Source organism: Amblyomma mixtum, chromosome 10 (genome assembly GCF_055824585.1).
Source record: "Amblyomma mixtum isolate Tamu chromosome 10, ASM5582458v1, whole genome shotgun sequence".
In the NCBI taxonomy this organism is placed as follows: domain Eukaryota; kingdom Metazoa; phylum Arthropoda; class Arachnida; order Ixodida; family Ixodidae; genus Amblyomma; species Amblyomma mixtum.
Window position 1 is genome coordinate 56,103,213 of NC_143021.1, and position 16,835 is coordinate 56,120,047.

At 47.8% G+C, this 16,835-nt stretch overlaps 1 protein-coding gene across 1 annotated transcript in view; it reads right to left on the reverse strand.

Annotated features, from left to right (window-relative positions):
* Positions 1–7,944: 7,944 nt before the first annotated feature.
* Positions 7,945–16,835, reverse strand: part of mRpL20 (mitochondrial ribosomal protein L20) — a 28,072-nt gene continuing 19,181 nt past the window's right edge. Inside the window, exons 4-5 of the mRNA XM_089562915.1 lie at positions 14,840–14,905; positions 7,945–8,609 (exon numbers count right to left, since the gene is read on the reverse strand). Of these exons, the coding sequence (XP_089419041.1) occupies positions 8,505–8,609; positions 14,840–14,905 (171 nt within the window). The 3' untranslated portion in view covers positions 7,945–8,504. The remainder of the gene's footprint in view (positions 8,610–14,839; positions 14,906–16,835) is intronic.

The following is a 16,835-nucleotide window of genomic DNA, read 5'->3' on the forward strand; positions in this document are numbered from 1 at the left end:
AGCTATGTTAGTTAAGTAGCACTTCCAGCCTTGCAGGTTAGGGACTTTAAAAAGATTCATGAGTGGGGGCTTACGGAAGAGGAGCCACTCGATCACGTACGGCAGGGCAAGACGCCTTCTTTCTCACTCCAATTAAGTGGGAAGTGTGGCGGCGGGCGACTCAGTCGCGATCGTAACATGCTCCCCAGTACCTCGGGGAACAGCACTCTGCCACCAACGCGAGTATCGCTATCGGTCGGACATTGTGTGTATGCAGCCCAGGTTGACAACCAGCGCCGAGGGGCGCCAGTCATGGCTGCGATAGAAGAACCGCAGCAGGGGTGCCCGGTCAATGGTGGGGGCTTAGCTTTGGTTAAGCCTGGCAGGTTGCGAAAGCAAAAGTGCGGCGCCTCCAACAGAAGGAATGCAGTGCGCCACGTCTACAGGTCACGCGTGGCTACCGGTCACCGCTGCGCGACGACTCGACTTGGTAGCCCATCTCTCACCCTGGTTCGACGTCACTAGGCATGGCATGACGTGAGCAAAGGTAGCACAGCATGACGGGTGCACTTGTGGCAGTGCGAGAAGTGAAAATTTCAGCTGCGTGATGCCCATGAGAAACAAGTACTTGATGTTGTGCAGCATTTATGTTGAGCAAAAAGAACTGACAGCATCACTTAACTACCGTATAAACACATGTTAAGTCCGCACCCGTGTATGGCCCATGTACGGCCCTCACCCTGTTTTCCCAAATCAAATATTAAAAAAAAAAATATCCGTGTAAAGGCAGCACCTGAACTTTCCACAACCCCCACGGTCTTCTAATGCACGCGCCGTGGTCTCCACGATTGGCTCCGGATGTAAGCAACGATCATGGCGGCCGCGCACACGCACAGGAGCTTCCAGGTGCTGCCCACGGATGGTGCCCGAGGCCGCAGCTCATCATCATCGTAAACTTTTTCCTCCGCCACAAACTCCTTCTGTTCATATCGGCATCTGTATCACCAGCTCCAGCTTTTTGTGGCTGTCAAACATGGAGGGAAAAAAACTGAGGAGGGAGTGTCTGGCGACAACCTTGAAGCTTAACAAGTAAAGAGTAAAAAAAAAGTTTACGATGGCGACAGTCCTGCAGCCATCAACACAATACTTGTGAAATTTCTACTGACATATTTTCACTATCGCAGAATGTTACTTTTGCATCTAATTTTTTATAAGTTCACGAACATGAACATCTCAAATGAAAGATGCTCGAGTTAACATCCTGTGCAGAAATGAAAGTTCCTGTGCATTTATTTCTTAAGCCACTTCCCAGAGGACTTCTAGAAACGTCCTGCATATCAAGGGGAAGCTCTATTCTGTTCAAGAAATGAGGTAGATCTTTGAAGCCTAATGCAAAAGAGCTCTGAGCCCTTTGGTGTCGCCCGCATTCAAAGGGGGTACGAGTGCAGATATAGCCAGAGGTGCCTACGTCAAGATGGCCTTGAGAGGATGTGAAAAGCAATGGAGAGGCACCAAAGCCAAGCTGGATACCATATCTGGAGATGAGAAACAGTGATACGACCGGCCACTTTCCCAAGCATGTCAAGCTTGTGTTCCAAATGAAGTGCCATAGCCCTTATTGAAATGGGAGATCCAGAGTGAAGTGCACGAAATGCCACGTTTTTGGTCTTCAGAGCAGGAACTCCCTCCTGGACTTCTACATATGCATTAAACCCCAGAGCACCAACTTGGATACCGCAAATCTCAGAAGTTTCCCTGCATGTTTTTGAGCTGCTACAATTCTTCAATTTATTTGCATCATTTGATGTGCATTAAGAAGACTGCACAGCAACTGGCCAAAAAAGGTGTTTTAGGATGGAGGAGGCTACGAAATGCACAAGCTTTTCCTATTTGTTTAATCTAAGTGAAGTATTCAAGACATTTTCATACAGACATTTCATTTCTTTTATTAAATAAGTGTCTTATTTTTCAATGGTGTTGTTCAGAGTGATGAAGGGCCACTTTGTGGTCTGTGAAATGAATGCTCTTGTGAAGATGAAGGCGTAATGGTGAGCGTGCAGTGGAGGAATTGCTCAGCGTGTTGGCTCCCGCGTGGAAGCTGAAACATCATGCAATATTTTCATTGGTCGGCTCTTCCATTCTGGACAATCGGTTTTACCCTATGCATTATAAGCTACCTCAGTCACCACTTAGTTTACATGTCAACAACTGATGCGAGACTGGCCACCGACAGGCTTTCAACACTTCTTTCATGTTGCCAGTGTGTGTAGTCACTTTGTGGGGAGTCCTTGTTTAACATCACAGTACTATATTGCTGACTGCAAATTTTGACTGTCTTTAATGCCAGTGCGTACGACACAGTTTCATAATGGATTTACAGCAACTACTGCTACTAGCCTGAAATTCCTGAAGCAGTGTGGTTGCTATGTGTCTGATATGCTCACTGAGTGGCTCTTGGTTTGAGACCAGTGGTGCTTACACCCAGAAATCCCCATTTCCTTGCAGCAGCTTCAAAACTGTCAATTTGGAAAAAGTTAAACAGTTTTGGTTCTTAAAAATCCCCTTTTCAGTGAATTTTACTACTCAAATGTGCATGAAAAAAAGGAAATCACCGTTAGAGCTCTATGAAGAGTGCTCGGAAACATGGACAACACGAAGGAGACACTATACATGCGCTAACTTTCATCTGGATGCTTATTCAATGCATGTGCATCTTTCTATACAGAGTGCGTAGGTCAGACCAGAAGATGCCTAAATGACAGGCTACGTGAATGCAACAAAAACCTGCGAAACGGTAAAGGCAATCTGGACATTGTGTAGAGTGCAGGCCAGGAGTATGTACTCCAGACTTTAATGGATGGTAAGTCATTAACAGAAACAGAAGACAGCTAACAAGAGAGATCATGGAGGCAGGACAGATAAAAAAAGTCTAGAAAGTAAATGTGTGAATTCTGTATTGCTATCAAGGAAGGAGCTGTTTTTTTCTTTATGACGCAAACAAAAGCTAGAACATGTGGTGCAAGTGAATTTCAGTGTGATAGGCTTGTGGGTTATCTTGCATGTACTCTGTATAAAATAATGTACATGCACTGAATAATCATTCAGTTCAAAGTTGGTGCGTGTGGTGTCTCCTTCATGCTGGCTTCATGCTTCGAGCACTGCAGTCTTCAAAATGAACAACCAACTTGCCTAATCAGCTACCCTCATCCGTTTGAGACACCTGCTTTTCAGTGTCTGCTGGGCAAGCTCCCCACTGATTGCCAGTTGCAGTGCACTGAAGTTCACGGCCAGAAGCACTTTTCCAGCGTAAAGGCAGCAGGTATGGTGAGGCCCATGCACCAGGGTTTCTCAAACTTTTTCTGCCCCAAAGAGCCCCGACAGCCTTCAACATGTGCCAAAGAACCCCCCCCCCCCCCCCCCCCCTCACAATTGGTCATCACAAGTGTCACAGTTGGTTGTGAATGGACCATATGTGCCTTTTTTTTTTTTTTGCTGTTTCATTCACTTCTGTGAGTACCCTGTTTACTCTCATAGTTTGCGCACTTGCTTTTCTTTGAATTAGAGCTTCCAAAAAGGTGGTGTGCAGATTACACAAGAATTTTCTGAACACAACCTAAACAACTCTACGAAGGTCATAACGCGCAATGTATAATGCCGCCTATATATCGACCTCCCATCTCGCACCCCTCACTGGCGCACAAAAAAGTTGACTCCTTATATAAGATGCATATACCAACTCCCACCCCGCCCCATATGCTACATAGTTCCCCACAGGATAGCTTGACAGCGCCTGCGCAGCTCAGAGCAATAAGCGAGCAGCGACACAATCGCAAAGTGAGAGGCAAAGGAGATAACAGGCGATAAAACGACGCACTCGCGTGCGGCCCGGCTGACTAAAACAGTTCGGTAGTTTCGGATTCCAGCGCTTGCCCAACTGTTCGTCTAGGAAAGCCAGCGAGCCTGGTAAACAGCTCGTACCATTCGGAACCGCACACGGCGACACGGCCGCGCCGTTTTTCCCAAGCCTGCCTAGCGCACACCTGCGTACATGCCGGTATGCTGGCGCAGCAGAGAGCGCAAAATATGCGAGTAAAAGTTTTTGTAGCGAGAGCTATACTGCGCCAGCCGCTTTGAGAGTTCAGCGTGGTTGCGCGCTGAGCCGAGGCAACACCGCTCCGCCAGCTGTGCGCATGCGCGGAGTGACGTCAGAGAACGCAGCTGGTGTGCGCGCCTACATTAGGCTAGTGTTTCGAGTCTTCAGCGTGGCGGCGCCGCCGTGGCTGCTCACGTGGTGCGGAGCAGCCGCCGGCGGCGCGCAGGCGAAACTGAGTGGAGAGGGGGGAGAGTCCAGGGAGGGGGAAAAAACCATTGTGTAAAGGTATTCGGGCCTCCCAGGCCCCTGGGTCCCCGTACGACGCCACCACACTCAGCCGTTCATGCCTAAAAGGTCCATGAAGCTGGCAGCACGGCTGGCGACAATCTTTTGTCTTGCCGGGTCCATGGAGCGTAGTGAGGTCTCCCAGTCCTCCTATGTTTGGAGTGGCACCGGCCGACCGGGTGGGGGCTAAGCCGGACAGGCCAGGAGTATATGGGTCAGGTTTGCCTTCTGTGCATTGCACAGCGGGCAGGAAGGTGAGATGGGTCGGTAGTGGGAGAGTAGAGAAAGGGTATGGTCCACGCTTGCAGACGGTGCCAAAGGTGTTGCTCCCTGGTAATGAGGGAGGAGTCGGGGGCTTGGCATATTTGCCTTTCGACACGAGCATTCGCAATGAGTTCAGCCAAGGTACACGCACGCTCCTTTGAGAAACCCCCCCATGAGGTCCGCTTGTGCCCGGTTTCTAGACCCTCGGGCTAAGGAATCGGCGGCCTCATTGCCAGGGTTTCCAGAGTGCGCGGGCACCCAGATGAGCTCAGTGCTGCAGGAGGAAGGGGGGGTCAGTAGACTCTGCCCCTAGCATAATTTAGCATTGCAGTTTTGGAATCACTGAGTATATATGTATAGCACTGGAGCTGCCGAGCGCAAGCGCAATAGCTTTTCTGCTTCCTCTGGGTTAGTTCCGTGGGGTTATTCTTTTATAATTGGAGGGGCATGTGGACTGTACGCAACCGCTGTGGCTCCGTGCTGGTCGCATGCGGCATCTACCCATACGGTGTTCTGTTCACCGCCGTATCGTTCATGAAGGGCCGCTGCCCTGGCTTCCCGTCGCTCGCGGTTTCGTTCGGGGTGCATGTTACGAAGGAGTGGTCAAATGCGTAGCCTCTGACGAATTCCCTTGGGGATAGCTTTTAGGAGTTTAGAGAGTATACACCCGTCGGTAGGGGTGCTGGCTAGGTGCAGGGCTTGTAAATGCGCTTCGGTTAATTCTTGTATGGCGTTATGCACACCTAACTCTGCCAGGCGTTCGTTGTTGGTGGTTTTGGGCAGGCAGAGCACTGCCTTAGTAACTTCTCTGATTATGGAGCTTATCGTTTGGGTTTCGGTTACATTGAGTTTGGGGTAGAATACAGTACTCTCGGTATAGGCTTGTACCACTCGCAGAGTATCCGCTTCCCTTATTCCATGAGCTTTACCTGTGACTCTACGTATTAGCTGCGTAGCGTATTAGCGTGCTCTTTAACCGTTTGGTGGTTTCAGTATTTTTCCCATCTCCAGGAACGAAGATGAAGGAACGCCCAGTGAAACAGAGCGGCGAAAGACTGACTTTGCAATTTGACTTAGCGAGTTTCACTCGGACAGCTGTAGCTGTCGCGTCACTCCAGGTTTAACCAGAGCTAAACTACAGCCAATTTTTTTCTCTGGAAAATCCAGGTAAAAAGTTGGGGGTGCGTAAATTCTGCGCTTAAATACGGTATTCATTTCCTTTTTTTAGTTTTCAGCAATCAGTTTTTTTTATTTATGGTGCCTTCGGCTGGCAGCACTCGGGGATTTTCTCCGCACTCGTGTGGTGCCCCACGTTAGGCTGGGACGAGCACGACACGCGTGCGCGCCACCGTGGTGGTGGTGCCATAATGCTGTAAAATCGTTTTCCGACAAGAGCCTTCTCGGCTTCTCCATTGACGTTAAAGATTTGTATTACTCCTTGCCTCATGATAACCTACTTACCGTAGTTGAAGACTCGATCCTTCATTATGGTGCAGTGGCATTTCGAAATGAATCAGGGCTGTCTGTTGATAGTTTTTTTTAGAAATGCTGTTGTTTTACCTGCGCTCCACTTTCATAACTTGTCAAGATGCTCCGCACATTCAAAAATGGAATATGCATTGGGTCCTGCCTGTCCCCCACACTTAGTAACCTATACCTTGCACACCTTGACAGGATCCTCCAAGAGCGACTTGCAAACTCTTGCATGGTTAGAACCTTCAGATTTGTGGATGATTTTCTCTTCCTTGTTAACTGCACACCATCGAACCTCGAGGCCGTTACTTCAGACGTTTTGACCATTGTACAAGGGTGTTTTCACCCGCTACTACTGACTAGCGAAATGCCTACTGACTCAGAAACAAGATTTCTTGATATTCAGCTTAAATTCATGGACAACCACATTTGCTGGTGCTTTCCACCTCGCACCAACAAAACGCTTCTACCATATACTTTAGCTCATTCTAAACTCGTGAAACGAGGCATTATTAACCTCTGCATGGAAAACGCCTATGAAAAGTCATGTCCCCACCAATACACATCTAGCTTTCATGAACAACTCGAAAGGTTCCTCGAAGCAGGGTACCCTAAGGATTTCGTGGGTTCAGTCGCCGAAAACCTCCTGAGAAAGAAACTCCGGAAAAAACTTGACACCACAGAAGAAACGAAGAGCAAAGGTGGCTGTCATTCCTTACGTCCATTGTCTCGCACACGATCTCAAGAAAATAGGAAAAAAGGCAAACGTTCGCGTGGTGTTTTCAGCTCCAGAGAAACTTAGTGCGTCATGCAGAAGATCCCTGCCCTCCGCACATCGCTCCCAAAAGCAGCAGTGTGCCATCCGCCACAGAAAAAGATTTGTTAAGTGTACTGAGGGCATTGTGTACAATATTCCGCTCTCTTGTGGCAAGCAGTATATTGGACAATCTGGTAGGTGCCTTAACGATAGGCTTCGGGAGCACAATAACAACATGAGGACATATACTGGCAGCAATCTAGCTTTGCATTGCAAAGATTGCAAGTGCGTGCTCTTTTGGATAAATGCTCAGTAGTTGCCAAGAGTAGAGATAAGCTAACTCGCGAAATTGTGGAAGCTGCACAGATTGCTGCCTTACAAGATAACTGCATTAGTACTCCGTCCATTTCCTTGTCTAAACGAGAGCTGGCCTTTTTGGGTTCAAAACATCCGTGATCTCCCATTTTTTATCACATTTTTTCGATTTATTTTTTCTCTTAGGTCAGCGCATATGCTACTTTTGCTCAGGTACCTTTCACTTGGTTGGTTTTGGCTTTCTTCGTCAGTCAGAAGTTAGCGCCTGTGTTGTGGGTGTGTGTTTTCTCCCCTTCTGTCCGTCATCCTGGTTTTGCGCTACTCTTATGTTACATATCATTACCGACTTGCCCAAATTTCCACCCTGGTGATTCAAGAACTGCCACCTCTTTAGCCAACTATGTTACCAGCAGAATGACAATGCATCTCTGGCCCTGGAAACTAATGAAAAGCCAAGCTAGACTCACAGCTAGAACTTGTCGTATTTTTTCCTTCTCTTTGTTTCTTTTGCACTTTTAGATGAAGCAACACCATAGACTCATTTCCACTTTGATTTCTCCCATGAACATTATGCTGCAATGCATGTTTTGTGCCACAGAGCCACAACTCGTGTACTATTTTGCAGCCTCAGAAGTTGCACTGGACATGCCAACCAAGTTCAGCGTTCATTTGACAGCTCCTGTCTCAAGAACTGTGCTCCAAATGCAGTCCAGGAACTGAGGAGGAGGACACCAGGAGTGTTGGTTGCAGTCAGCCAACAGAAGTTTCACCCACATGGTACGATCATCTCGTTGTTTATTTAACTCCTTAAGCATACAACGTTTGCACGGCTCTACGAATTCTTTCAATAAATCCTTCCTTCCCAGTGCGACAGAAAGCTGAAATAACTTCCCCGAACACATGGTCACTGGGGCTAATCCTTCCAGGTTCTGACAGCTCCTAATCGCCCATCTCAACGAAACTTCATCCTATGTCAGCTTCCAAGCCCTGCAAACTGACCAGCCTGTTCTACTTCCAAAGTTGTGATCTGTTTTTGTTTATATTCCTGCCACACTCTGCCATGACTTGATTATTTGAATTTGTTGCTCTTGCCTTTTTTCATCTTGTTCTACTTTTTTTTTCTATTCTATATTTTTCTGTATTTCTATATTCCCTCTATATTTATATTCGTGTATGACTGCTGAACACCCCTGTAACAGCTCCCCCCCCCCCCTTATGTAATGTCCCTAACGAATGATGATGATGATAACAGTACAGGAGGAGTGCCCACTTCTGCTTTGTCAAGGCGCCCTGGCAACAGCCATCCAGCAACAACAGCACACTCCCGCACAGTGCTCTTCACAGCATGCCCCTGGTGAAGATGCCCTCCGGGGGTGTGTCCAGGGTTGGCCTCCTGTCTACAGTGTCGACGCAGCGCTGGAACCGTGCCAGGATGGCCAGGCCCTGTCAAGGACAAGGATTTCCTTTGTGACGCAAACACAAAACAACACTGCAGCCACTGCAGCACATTCCTTCCCAGCATCTTTTTTTCGTCACCTCGCTGCCTCAAACTTTTGCCCAGAGTGGTCAGTACTTGGTCACACATAACTGCGCTTTTGAAAAAGACTTGCAGCAACACAGGGACGACACAAACTCTGGTGCGCAAACTGTCAACTGAAGTTTTATTGCGATGAGCACACATATAAAAGCTTCACATGTCATAACAGAAATGACCAAAAAACGCAGTTAAGCAATCATGTCAAAAAGCACGAAAAAAAGATTCTGTCCCAGCTGATTGGATTATACTCGTTAATACTGATCCTGTGCTCATCACAATAAAACTTCCGTTGACAGTTTGCGCACCAGAATTTGTGTCGTCCCTGTGTTGCTCCAAGTCTTTTTTCAAAAGCGCAATTATGTGTGACCATGTTAACTACCAACTAGCCCAATTTGAAACCCTCTTAATGGTCAGTGCTATTCAAGAGCCCCTGCAAGGAGCCTTCGTGTGCAGCAGGCTCTGCCATGAAGCACATTGGTGGCTAGTACCCGTATGGGATGCAGCAGCAACTAACAACTGTTCTCGATCTTTTTATGCTTAAGAGAGGAGGAAGGCGGGGAACCACAATGGTTTTCAAAAGGTGCTGGGGAGAACCCTCCTGGCTAACACGTGTGCAGAGAGAGCATACGGACCCTCAGGAGAATTCCCAATGACTGGCTGTAGAGTGACGCAGTCTGCTACGAGCAATTGCATTAAGATCGGAAACCCCCAGATAAAAGATGCACCTGGAAAGCACTGCACAGAAAATGGTCCTGGCCTTGCATTCCAACAAGGCCTCTGACAACACTGGCATCCATGCTGGCCGATAACACACAGCGAGCTCCTCGCTACCCTATCCCACACCATGTGGGCCTGACCTATCACCCCCTTCCACTTAAATCACTACCGAGGAGCAGCGGGAGACGCAGCTTGGAGACAAGCCTTCAAGCTCCAACGGGCTGACCGGGTCGTCGAGGAGCACAAGCACTTGGCCATCCCCTCCCACTCAGCTAACAAAGTTTACTGTCTGTGCGCTTTTTTCGGCAAGAGCAGCAGTAGCCTAAGCCACGTGTAGTTTTCAAACTGCCTGCACCTAAACTGTTAGCCCATCCATTCTGCTTTAGAAGAACTGCAGACTGGGCTAGTTGATGTAGATTCATAATGGTGGTTCAACAGTGCAAACACACACAGACCAAGAAGGAGACAGTTCAGCGCTGGTGTGTGTGTCTTGTCTCCTTCTTGGTCTGTGTGCGTTTGCGCTGTTGAACCATCATTACGAAACTATTCTGCTTTCCACTCAGAAAGTGCATTGTGCCTGCAAGTGCACCGTTTTTCAGGAAATGCATAAAAACAAGAAAATAACTAATGGCTGAATCTCTCCTGCAGGAGGTGAAAACAGCAGCATGCAAAACAAGGAAGGCACAAAGCCTTGCGTGGCATCCCACAGCCCGAGAAGGTTGTGGCACAGAGAGGAGTAGCCATGGTGGATTCGGCACCATCCCAACTAGCCAAACTCTGCTCTCGCATCACAAGAGAGAAATACAGAATGGTCGTGCCCTGTGCTGCACTGCACTGCAGTGCCTCGCTGTGCCAGTTGTGGCTGGATGAAGATTTTAGGGGAGATCAGCAGCAGAAGCACCGATGAAGAAAAATGGCCAGGAATGCATCAGTGAAATGATGCACTGCATGCAAGTAAAACTGCCTTTCCTAGTTCTTTGTTGTAACAAATGCCTACTGCGCACTACTTGCATGTGTGTGTGTGTGTGTGTGTGCGCGCGTGCGTGCGTGCATGTGTGTGTGTGTGTGTGTGTGCGCGTGCGTGCGTGCTCGCCTCGTGTTCTTACAGTACATCATCTAGTTCATGCAAATCATAGTTCATGCAAATCACAGCGAGTTTTAAAAAAAATCAACCAAACAGCCTGATATCTTTTGCTAACCAGGTGTGTGCTAAGTTACGGCTAACTGCTGCTGCAAACTGCAAAATCAATGACAACACGCAAATGGCAGTGGACGTAGACCATTACCACGAACAAAATGTTGCGAGCGGATGATGACCAACACCACTGAGAGCGAACAGTGTTTCTGCTTCAATCTCCATTCAACACGAGCTCAGTTCTTTTTCATTTGTGACCGCGTACTTTGGGGGAAATAAAAAAAATTAAAGAAGTGAAGCAACTATTCCACGTGGACTGGGACAATGAGGACGGAGCTCCTCCATTGCTGAATGTCAAAACCAGAAGTTTCGCAGCATCATCGCTGTGACCCAAGGAGAGGTCTGTTATTAAGACTCCAACTAATGGCCAAGTTTCTGAACCAACTGGGTTCCTTCCTTGGAGCAGAAAGCGCTGTTTGAGCCAGAAAAAAAACAGTGCACGAATGCACCTGATGCCAAACGAACATTCAACATCCCCAAATCCATCCTCACTAATGTCACCCGAGTCTATTCAGCAGATGCCAGCGAGCTAGGATAGAGCGTTAGACAATCAGGCAACTCTACAAAGAGCCAACTTGCCTCGCTTCACCAGACTGCCCAGCCCTAGATCAAGCATGGGAAACTGGGGCTCCTTTGCTGTTTTTTTCCTGCAGGTTCATTCCTTACCACAGCAGCTCCAGTGTAGCCTGTTCTATGCAATTTCAAGCACACACCTCTGCACAGTGCTGGCCAACCTATTCTGACCCTCTGGTTCCCACTGAAGCCCCTCCATAGAGTTTCCTGTCAAACAGGTTACGGGGGGAGGGGGGGGGGGGGGACGAGGGTCTTAAAACTAACTTTTTTATTTTTGGCTAGAATCTCATGAATTTTTTGCACACAGATGTGTTTTTCTTTTCTGATTCCAAATATGTAATCATAATTGAGCTGGTGGTCTTAGATCTTACAAAGTCTCGAATGTAATTAGGTAATTTCTTACGCAGCTTTAATGAGCTTTCTCATTGCATTTTGTTGCTTTTATTTACATGAATTGATAGCCAGAGAGTTGCCATACTTGGTGACATTCTTTGTTTTTCTCTAAAGGGATGTTATCGTGATATACTATGTCAAGAGTAAAAGGTCACAGTATTTTAACTGCAACTCACTAAGCTAATTGTAAATTACTACTTATATGTGCGCTAAACAATAAAAAAGTAAGAATGTCATCGGGTATGGCAACTCTCTGGCTATCAGTTCATGTAGTTAAAAGCTACAAAATGCAGTGAGAAAGTTCATTAAAGCTGTGTAAGATATTACCAAATTACACTCTAGAATTCAAAATAACTTCTGATCTAGGATCACCAGCTCAATTATGAATCAGAAGAGAAAAACGCATCTGTGAGCAAGATTTCATGAGATTTGAGCCACAAATAAAAAGGTCAGTTTTAAGACCCCCCTTGAGTAGCCCCAGCCTCCCCCTCCCATAGCTGTCCAGCTTCTGGTCTTAGACGAGCTGCCACTTTGTATCCTCAGGGCAGCTGCGGTTTTCGTCTATCGCCTACAAAGTGCAGAATAAGTCAGCCAGACTAGTAGAGGCCAAGCAGCGTGATGATACAAGGTCTGCTCAAACGCTGAAGCATGCTAGCCGAGGCAACCGAGGTATGCCAAGGCAAGCCCAGGCATGGATACGAGCAGACACAAAGTGGACGAAGGCTACCGGCGGAAGGCGGAAGCTGGAACCGGAAAAGCCATACGAGGATGTGGAAAGACGGCAGCGGCGCTCTTCAAAAGATTGGCAGCACTTGAAAAAAGCACGAGAGTTTCCACCTTCTTCAGCAGTCTGTTCACTCAAGATCGTAGCATGGGCTGAGAAGCCAGACAACAAAACTTGGATAGCCCACTACAAGACAATGAAGTAAGCTGTGACACATTTCAGTTTTCAGAAGCACAACGACTAATTCGCTGTAGCGTAAAGATGGGCTGCGCAAAAGGGAACAAGATGGGAAAAGCGCAAACTAACGACTGATTATTTATTCAAGGAACAGACATTTAATTAAATGCATGGCAGCCAGGCGCACAAGGGTATGACATGCACACAGTGTAAAAAAAAAAAAAAAACGGTTTACATCATGGTTTGGTTTATTGGGGTTTATTGCCCCAAAGCAACTCAGGCTATGAGGGACGCCGTAGTGAAGGGCTCCGGAAATTTCAACCACCTGGGGTTCTTTAACGTGCAGTGACATCGCACGGCACACAGGCCTCTAGAATTTCGCCTCCATAAAAATTCAGCCGCCATGGCCGGGATCAAACCTGTGTCTTTCGGGTCAGCAGCCAAGCGCCGTAACCACTGAGCCACTGCGGTGGGGCCGGTTTAGATCATCATGCTTTCCAGGGAGTATGCCTCTAATATAGTCTGTTTAAAGTACCACTAATGCATTCTTGACCTCTCTGTCTGATGAAAAACGCTCCTAGAAGTTACCGTGCTTTCTCATTTCTGCTCTGGTGCAGAATCTTAACCTTCCTTAACCAATAGCATTCTCCAGTTCCTGGACCTTAAACTTACCTTCTCTCACGGACAAGTGTGTTGGTGTTTCTGTCCCTGCACCAGGAAACAACCATTACGTTGCGATTCCGCACACTCCGAAACCACTGAAAGGGCTGCTGCTGAACAGATTCTCGGGGAGGCTTTAAAAAAGTCCTGTACGCATGCCATGCAGGCCAGCTTCGACACGCTGATTTCAAGGTTGAAACAGGCTGGTCTTCCTGATGTGATTGTCCAAGCAATAAGGTCAAACGTTAGCAAAGAAGTTAAAATGCACCCACAGTGCTAGCACTGGTGCAGCTATCAGAACAAACAGGCCAGTCGTAATTCCGTATGCCCACAGGACTGCTCACAATCTCACGAAAGTAGGAAACAGGCATGGCGTCCCACTGGCTTTCCGGCACCCTTCAAGCTGAGTCACCTTTGCGCTCGCACTAGTAGAAGGCATGCCACCGGAAAGAAGCAAACGTGGCTGCGGTGTTAAGCACAAGAACCCCTGTATGGCCTGCCAAGTTGGCGTTGTTTATCTGATCCCCCCCCACGTGTGACAAAGTATGCATAGGACAGACAGGCCGCTGCATCAATAGTCCCACCCGTGAGCATGAGTGGCCTATTGAAAACAAGGAGCAGCACTACCTAGCGATGCATTGCCTTGATCACAGATGCATGCCTCTGCTCAAACAAGTTAAGATTCTGCGCAAGAGCAAAAATGAGAAAGCACGGGAACTTCTAGAAGCGTGTTTCATCAGACAGAGAGGTCAAGAATGCGTAAGTGATACATCAATCCGACTGTACGAAAGAGAGGCACACTTCCTGGAAAGCATGGAGTCGCAGACCGGGGTTTTTGCAGTCTCTGTGCTTGTGATGCCCTTGTGCGCCTGCGCTGACATGCATATATTTAAATGTCTGTTCCTTGAACAAATCAGCTGTTAGTTTGTGCTTGTCCCGTCTCCTTTCACGTGATTGTCCCTTTCACGCAACCAATCTTTACGCTACAATGAACCAACTTGCCCAACAACTCATCTAGCTGGACTACGTTATTTTGCTCACTCCCGTAGCATCATCTTTTTCACCTGTCCTGTCCTCACGTCTCTTGCGTTTTCTTCTTCAATCCCTTTGCGCAAGTTTATTCTTTAATTGCGGTTATGAACCAACTCGCCCAGACAAAACTGCTCATCTTTATCACCTTCTGCTAGGAATCCAAAGCTGAACAGTACTATAACACTGCAGTGACAAGCGGCTGTACATCACAATGGCTCCAAACCTAGCGACAATTTCAAGGCACAGCCTGCTTATGGCGGGAAATAACAAGCACCGACCAATCCTTAGACACAAACAAAAAGAGGCGTTTCAGCTCCGCTACAGGAGCCTTGTTCACAATGACAGGGAGAATGAAGTGAGGGTTCATTTTCAATGCTCCATGGTGTGACGTAAGCAGCGCGTGTAGATCGGGGGTAGATTTCCTTTGTTACGGTTTAGCGTCTGTGACGTGGCTTGGATATGGATGGATTCCAGGTAAAGCCCTGTCATCGCGATATCCCAGTCGATGGCATGACCCGTGGAAACAGCATGTTCTGCTAGTGCGTTTTTTGCCACGTGCCGCTTCTTGACATCATTGGTGTGCTGCTGCAATCTTTTCTGAAAATCACCCGTTTCACCTATGTAGCCTGCTTATGCATGGCCAAAACACCATCCCTTTCGGTCACCTTGAATGTCCGGGGCTCCGTGTAGGTGATGTCGGACAGGATGTGGCGGTCCAGGGCCACTCTGCACTGAAACAGAGCAACACAACATGACACATCATCCGCTTGTGACACACAGCTATGCTTGGCAACAAACTCTAAGGGGAGACGCAGCTTTCAGCAAAAATTTCATTTATTTATTTCCAATACTACCAGTCTCATCTGAGACCACAGCAGGTGGGCGAACAACAATGAAAAACGATAAATTCAAGCAGTGCACTCGTGAGTTGCCAGAGAGGAAATCAAACAAAGCAAGTGGGCCAAACGTGAGGGCACGTGACGTGAAGAGCTGTAATGCAGCGGCAGTCACCCGCCGTGCTGGTTTCACTGTAGCGCCAAGGAGCAAAGAGGTGAAGCGCTACCGCTGCTGCTACTATGACCATCAACAACAACAACAAAAGGCATGCTAGCATTCCAGAGAGCTGTTCTTAAGGGGAGCGGACATGAAGAGGAGAAATGCTGAGGTTTCTTTGTGGTGCATAAGGTAAAAGGGGTGAAGCATTTAGGAACTACAGCGGTGCGCTTTCATACTAGCGGGCAGTCTGGGACCTGCCGCGGTGGCTTCCCCACAGTATATACAGTGAAAGCTCGTTAATTCGACCCCCGTTAATTCGGCAAATCGGATAATTCGACGCGCGCGCGAGGTCCCTACAATTATACATAGGAGTCTATGGGGCGAAACTCTCGTTAATTCGAACAAATTCTGCCGTGCGTCGGTTAATTCGACTTCACTCCGCAGCCCGCCAAGCCGGTGTGCCGAGAGCAAAAAGAAAAAAACACTGCCATGAGCGGCGCTACTGTATGGCTGATAGGCCATCCCTATGGTCATATCATCCATCCATCCGTCCATCCATCCGAGGAAGCGAGTTAGCGGCGGCCGAAGCGGCTGGCGTCTTTTTTTTTTTTGTGCTTTGTTGTGTCGCAGCAATCGCTATCGCGGTTATTTACGGCGCCTTTTTTGGTAAATGCGCGCTTTGTCAGCGTGTTTACTGAGCTACTTGTTGTTGCTGTTTTGTTGCGACTGAGAGAAGGGTGAAAGGAAATCGCAAGGGATTGCCTACTGGCTCAGCCACCACCGCTGCCATGTGCAGATAGAGGAGAGTTAAAAGATCAGAGAAAAGATAAGACACCCGTCCCCGTGCAGATAAGAGGAGAGTTAAAAGATCAGAGGAAAGATAAGACGCCCGCGTCCCCGCGGACGCTGGTTGAAAAAACAGATAAGCGGGGAGCGGCGCTCCCTTCACCTCCTCCCCGCGCTGCTTTCCGGTGGGTAGCGCGCAGGGCCTGCGCGCCTGCCTTCGTGTCCTGTCAGCTGACGGAGGATGAAATAATTGAACTGACAGGCGCTGACAACGACGACGATTCACGATTGTGAGCAGTTGCCCCAAATGCCGAAGTGCACGGTGAAAGAAGCCGCAGAAGCCTTGTCCGTGCGGGAGGACTTCTGTGAACAAATCCCTGATGGCGCGTGTGCCGCGGAGCACCTGGCAGCTGTTAGAGCTATCGTAGTCGCTCAAATTCGCTCGAAAAAGCGGACGGTGATTACAGATTTCCTTGCCAAATAAAGGTATACGTCCTGTTGCGGCAAACATTGTTTTTTGTTGTTCATTCGATAATTCGACATTCGGATAATTGGACAATTTTTCGCGGTCCCGTCAGTGTCGAATTAACGAGCTTTTACTGTAGGTGCAAAGGGGCAAAGCACCCAGAAATGACATGGAAGCGATTTTGGTTACTTCTGTCATTGCCGTCGCTGAACCAGATGCATTAACAATCTTAGTTCCTTCCACGCTCAAGACAGCATGAGCACGTACCGAATTCTGAAAGTGTTAGAAAAGGATCTTTTCAGATCTTGTGCCAAGAAATTGCTAATCGACATTCTTATAAAGTGAAATTATCAATAACTGTCTTTGTACCTCATTCAATTGTTAAATTTTTCAAAATTAGTTGGTTTGGATCA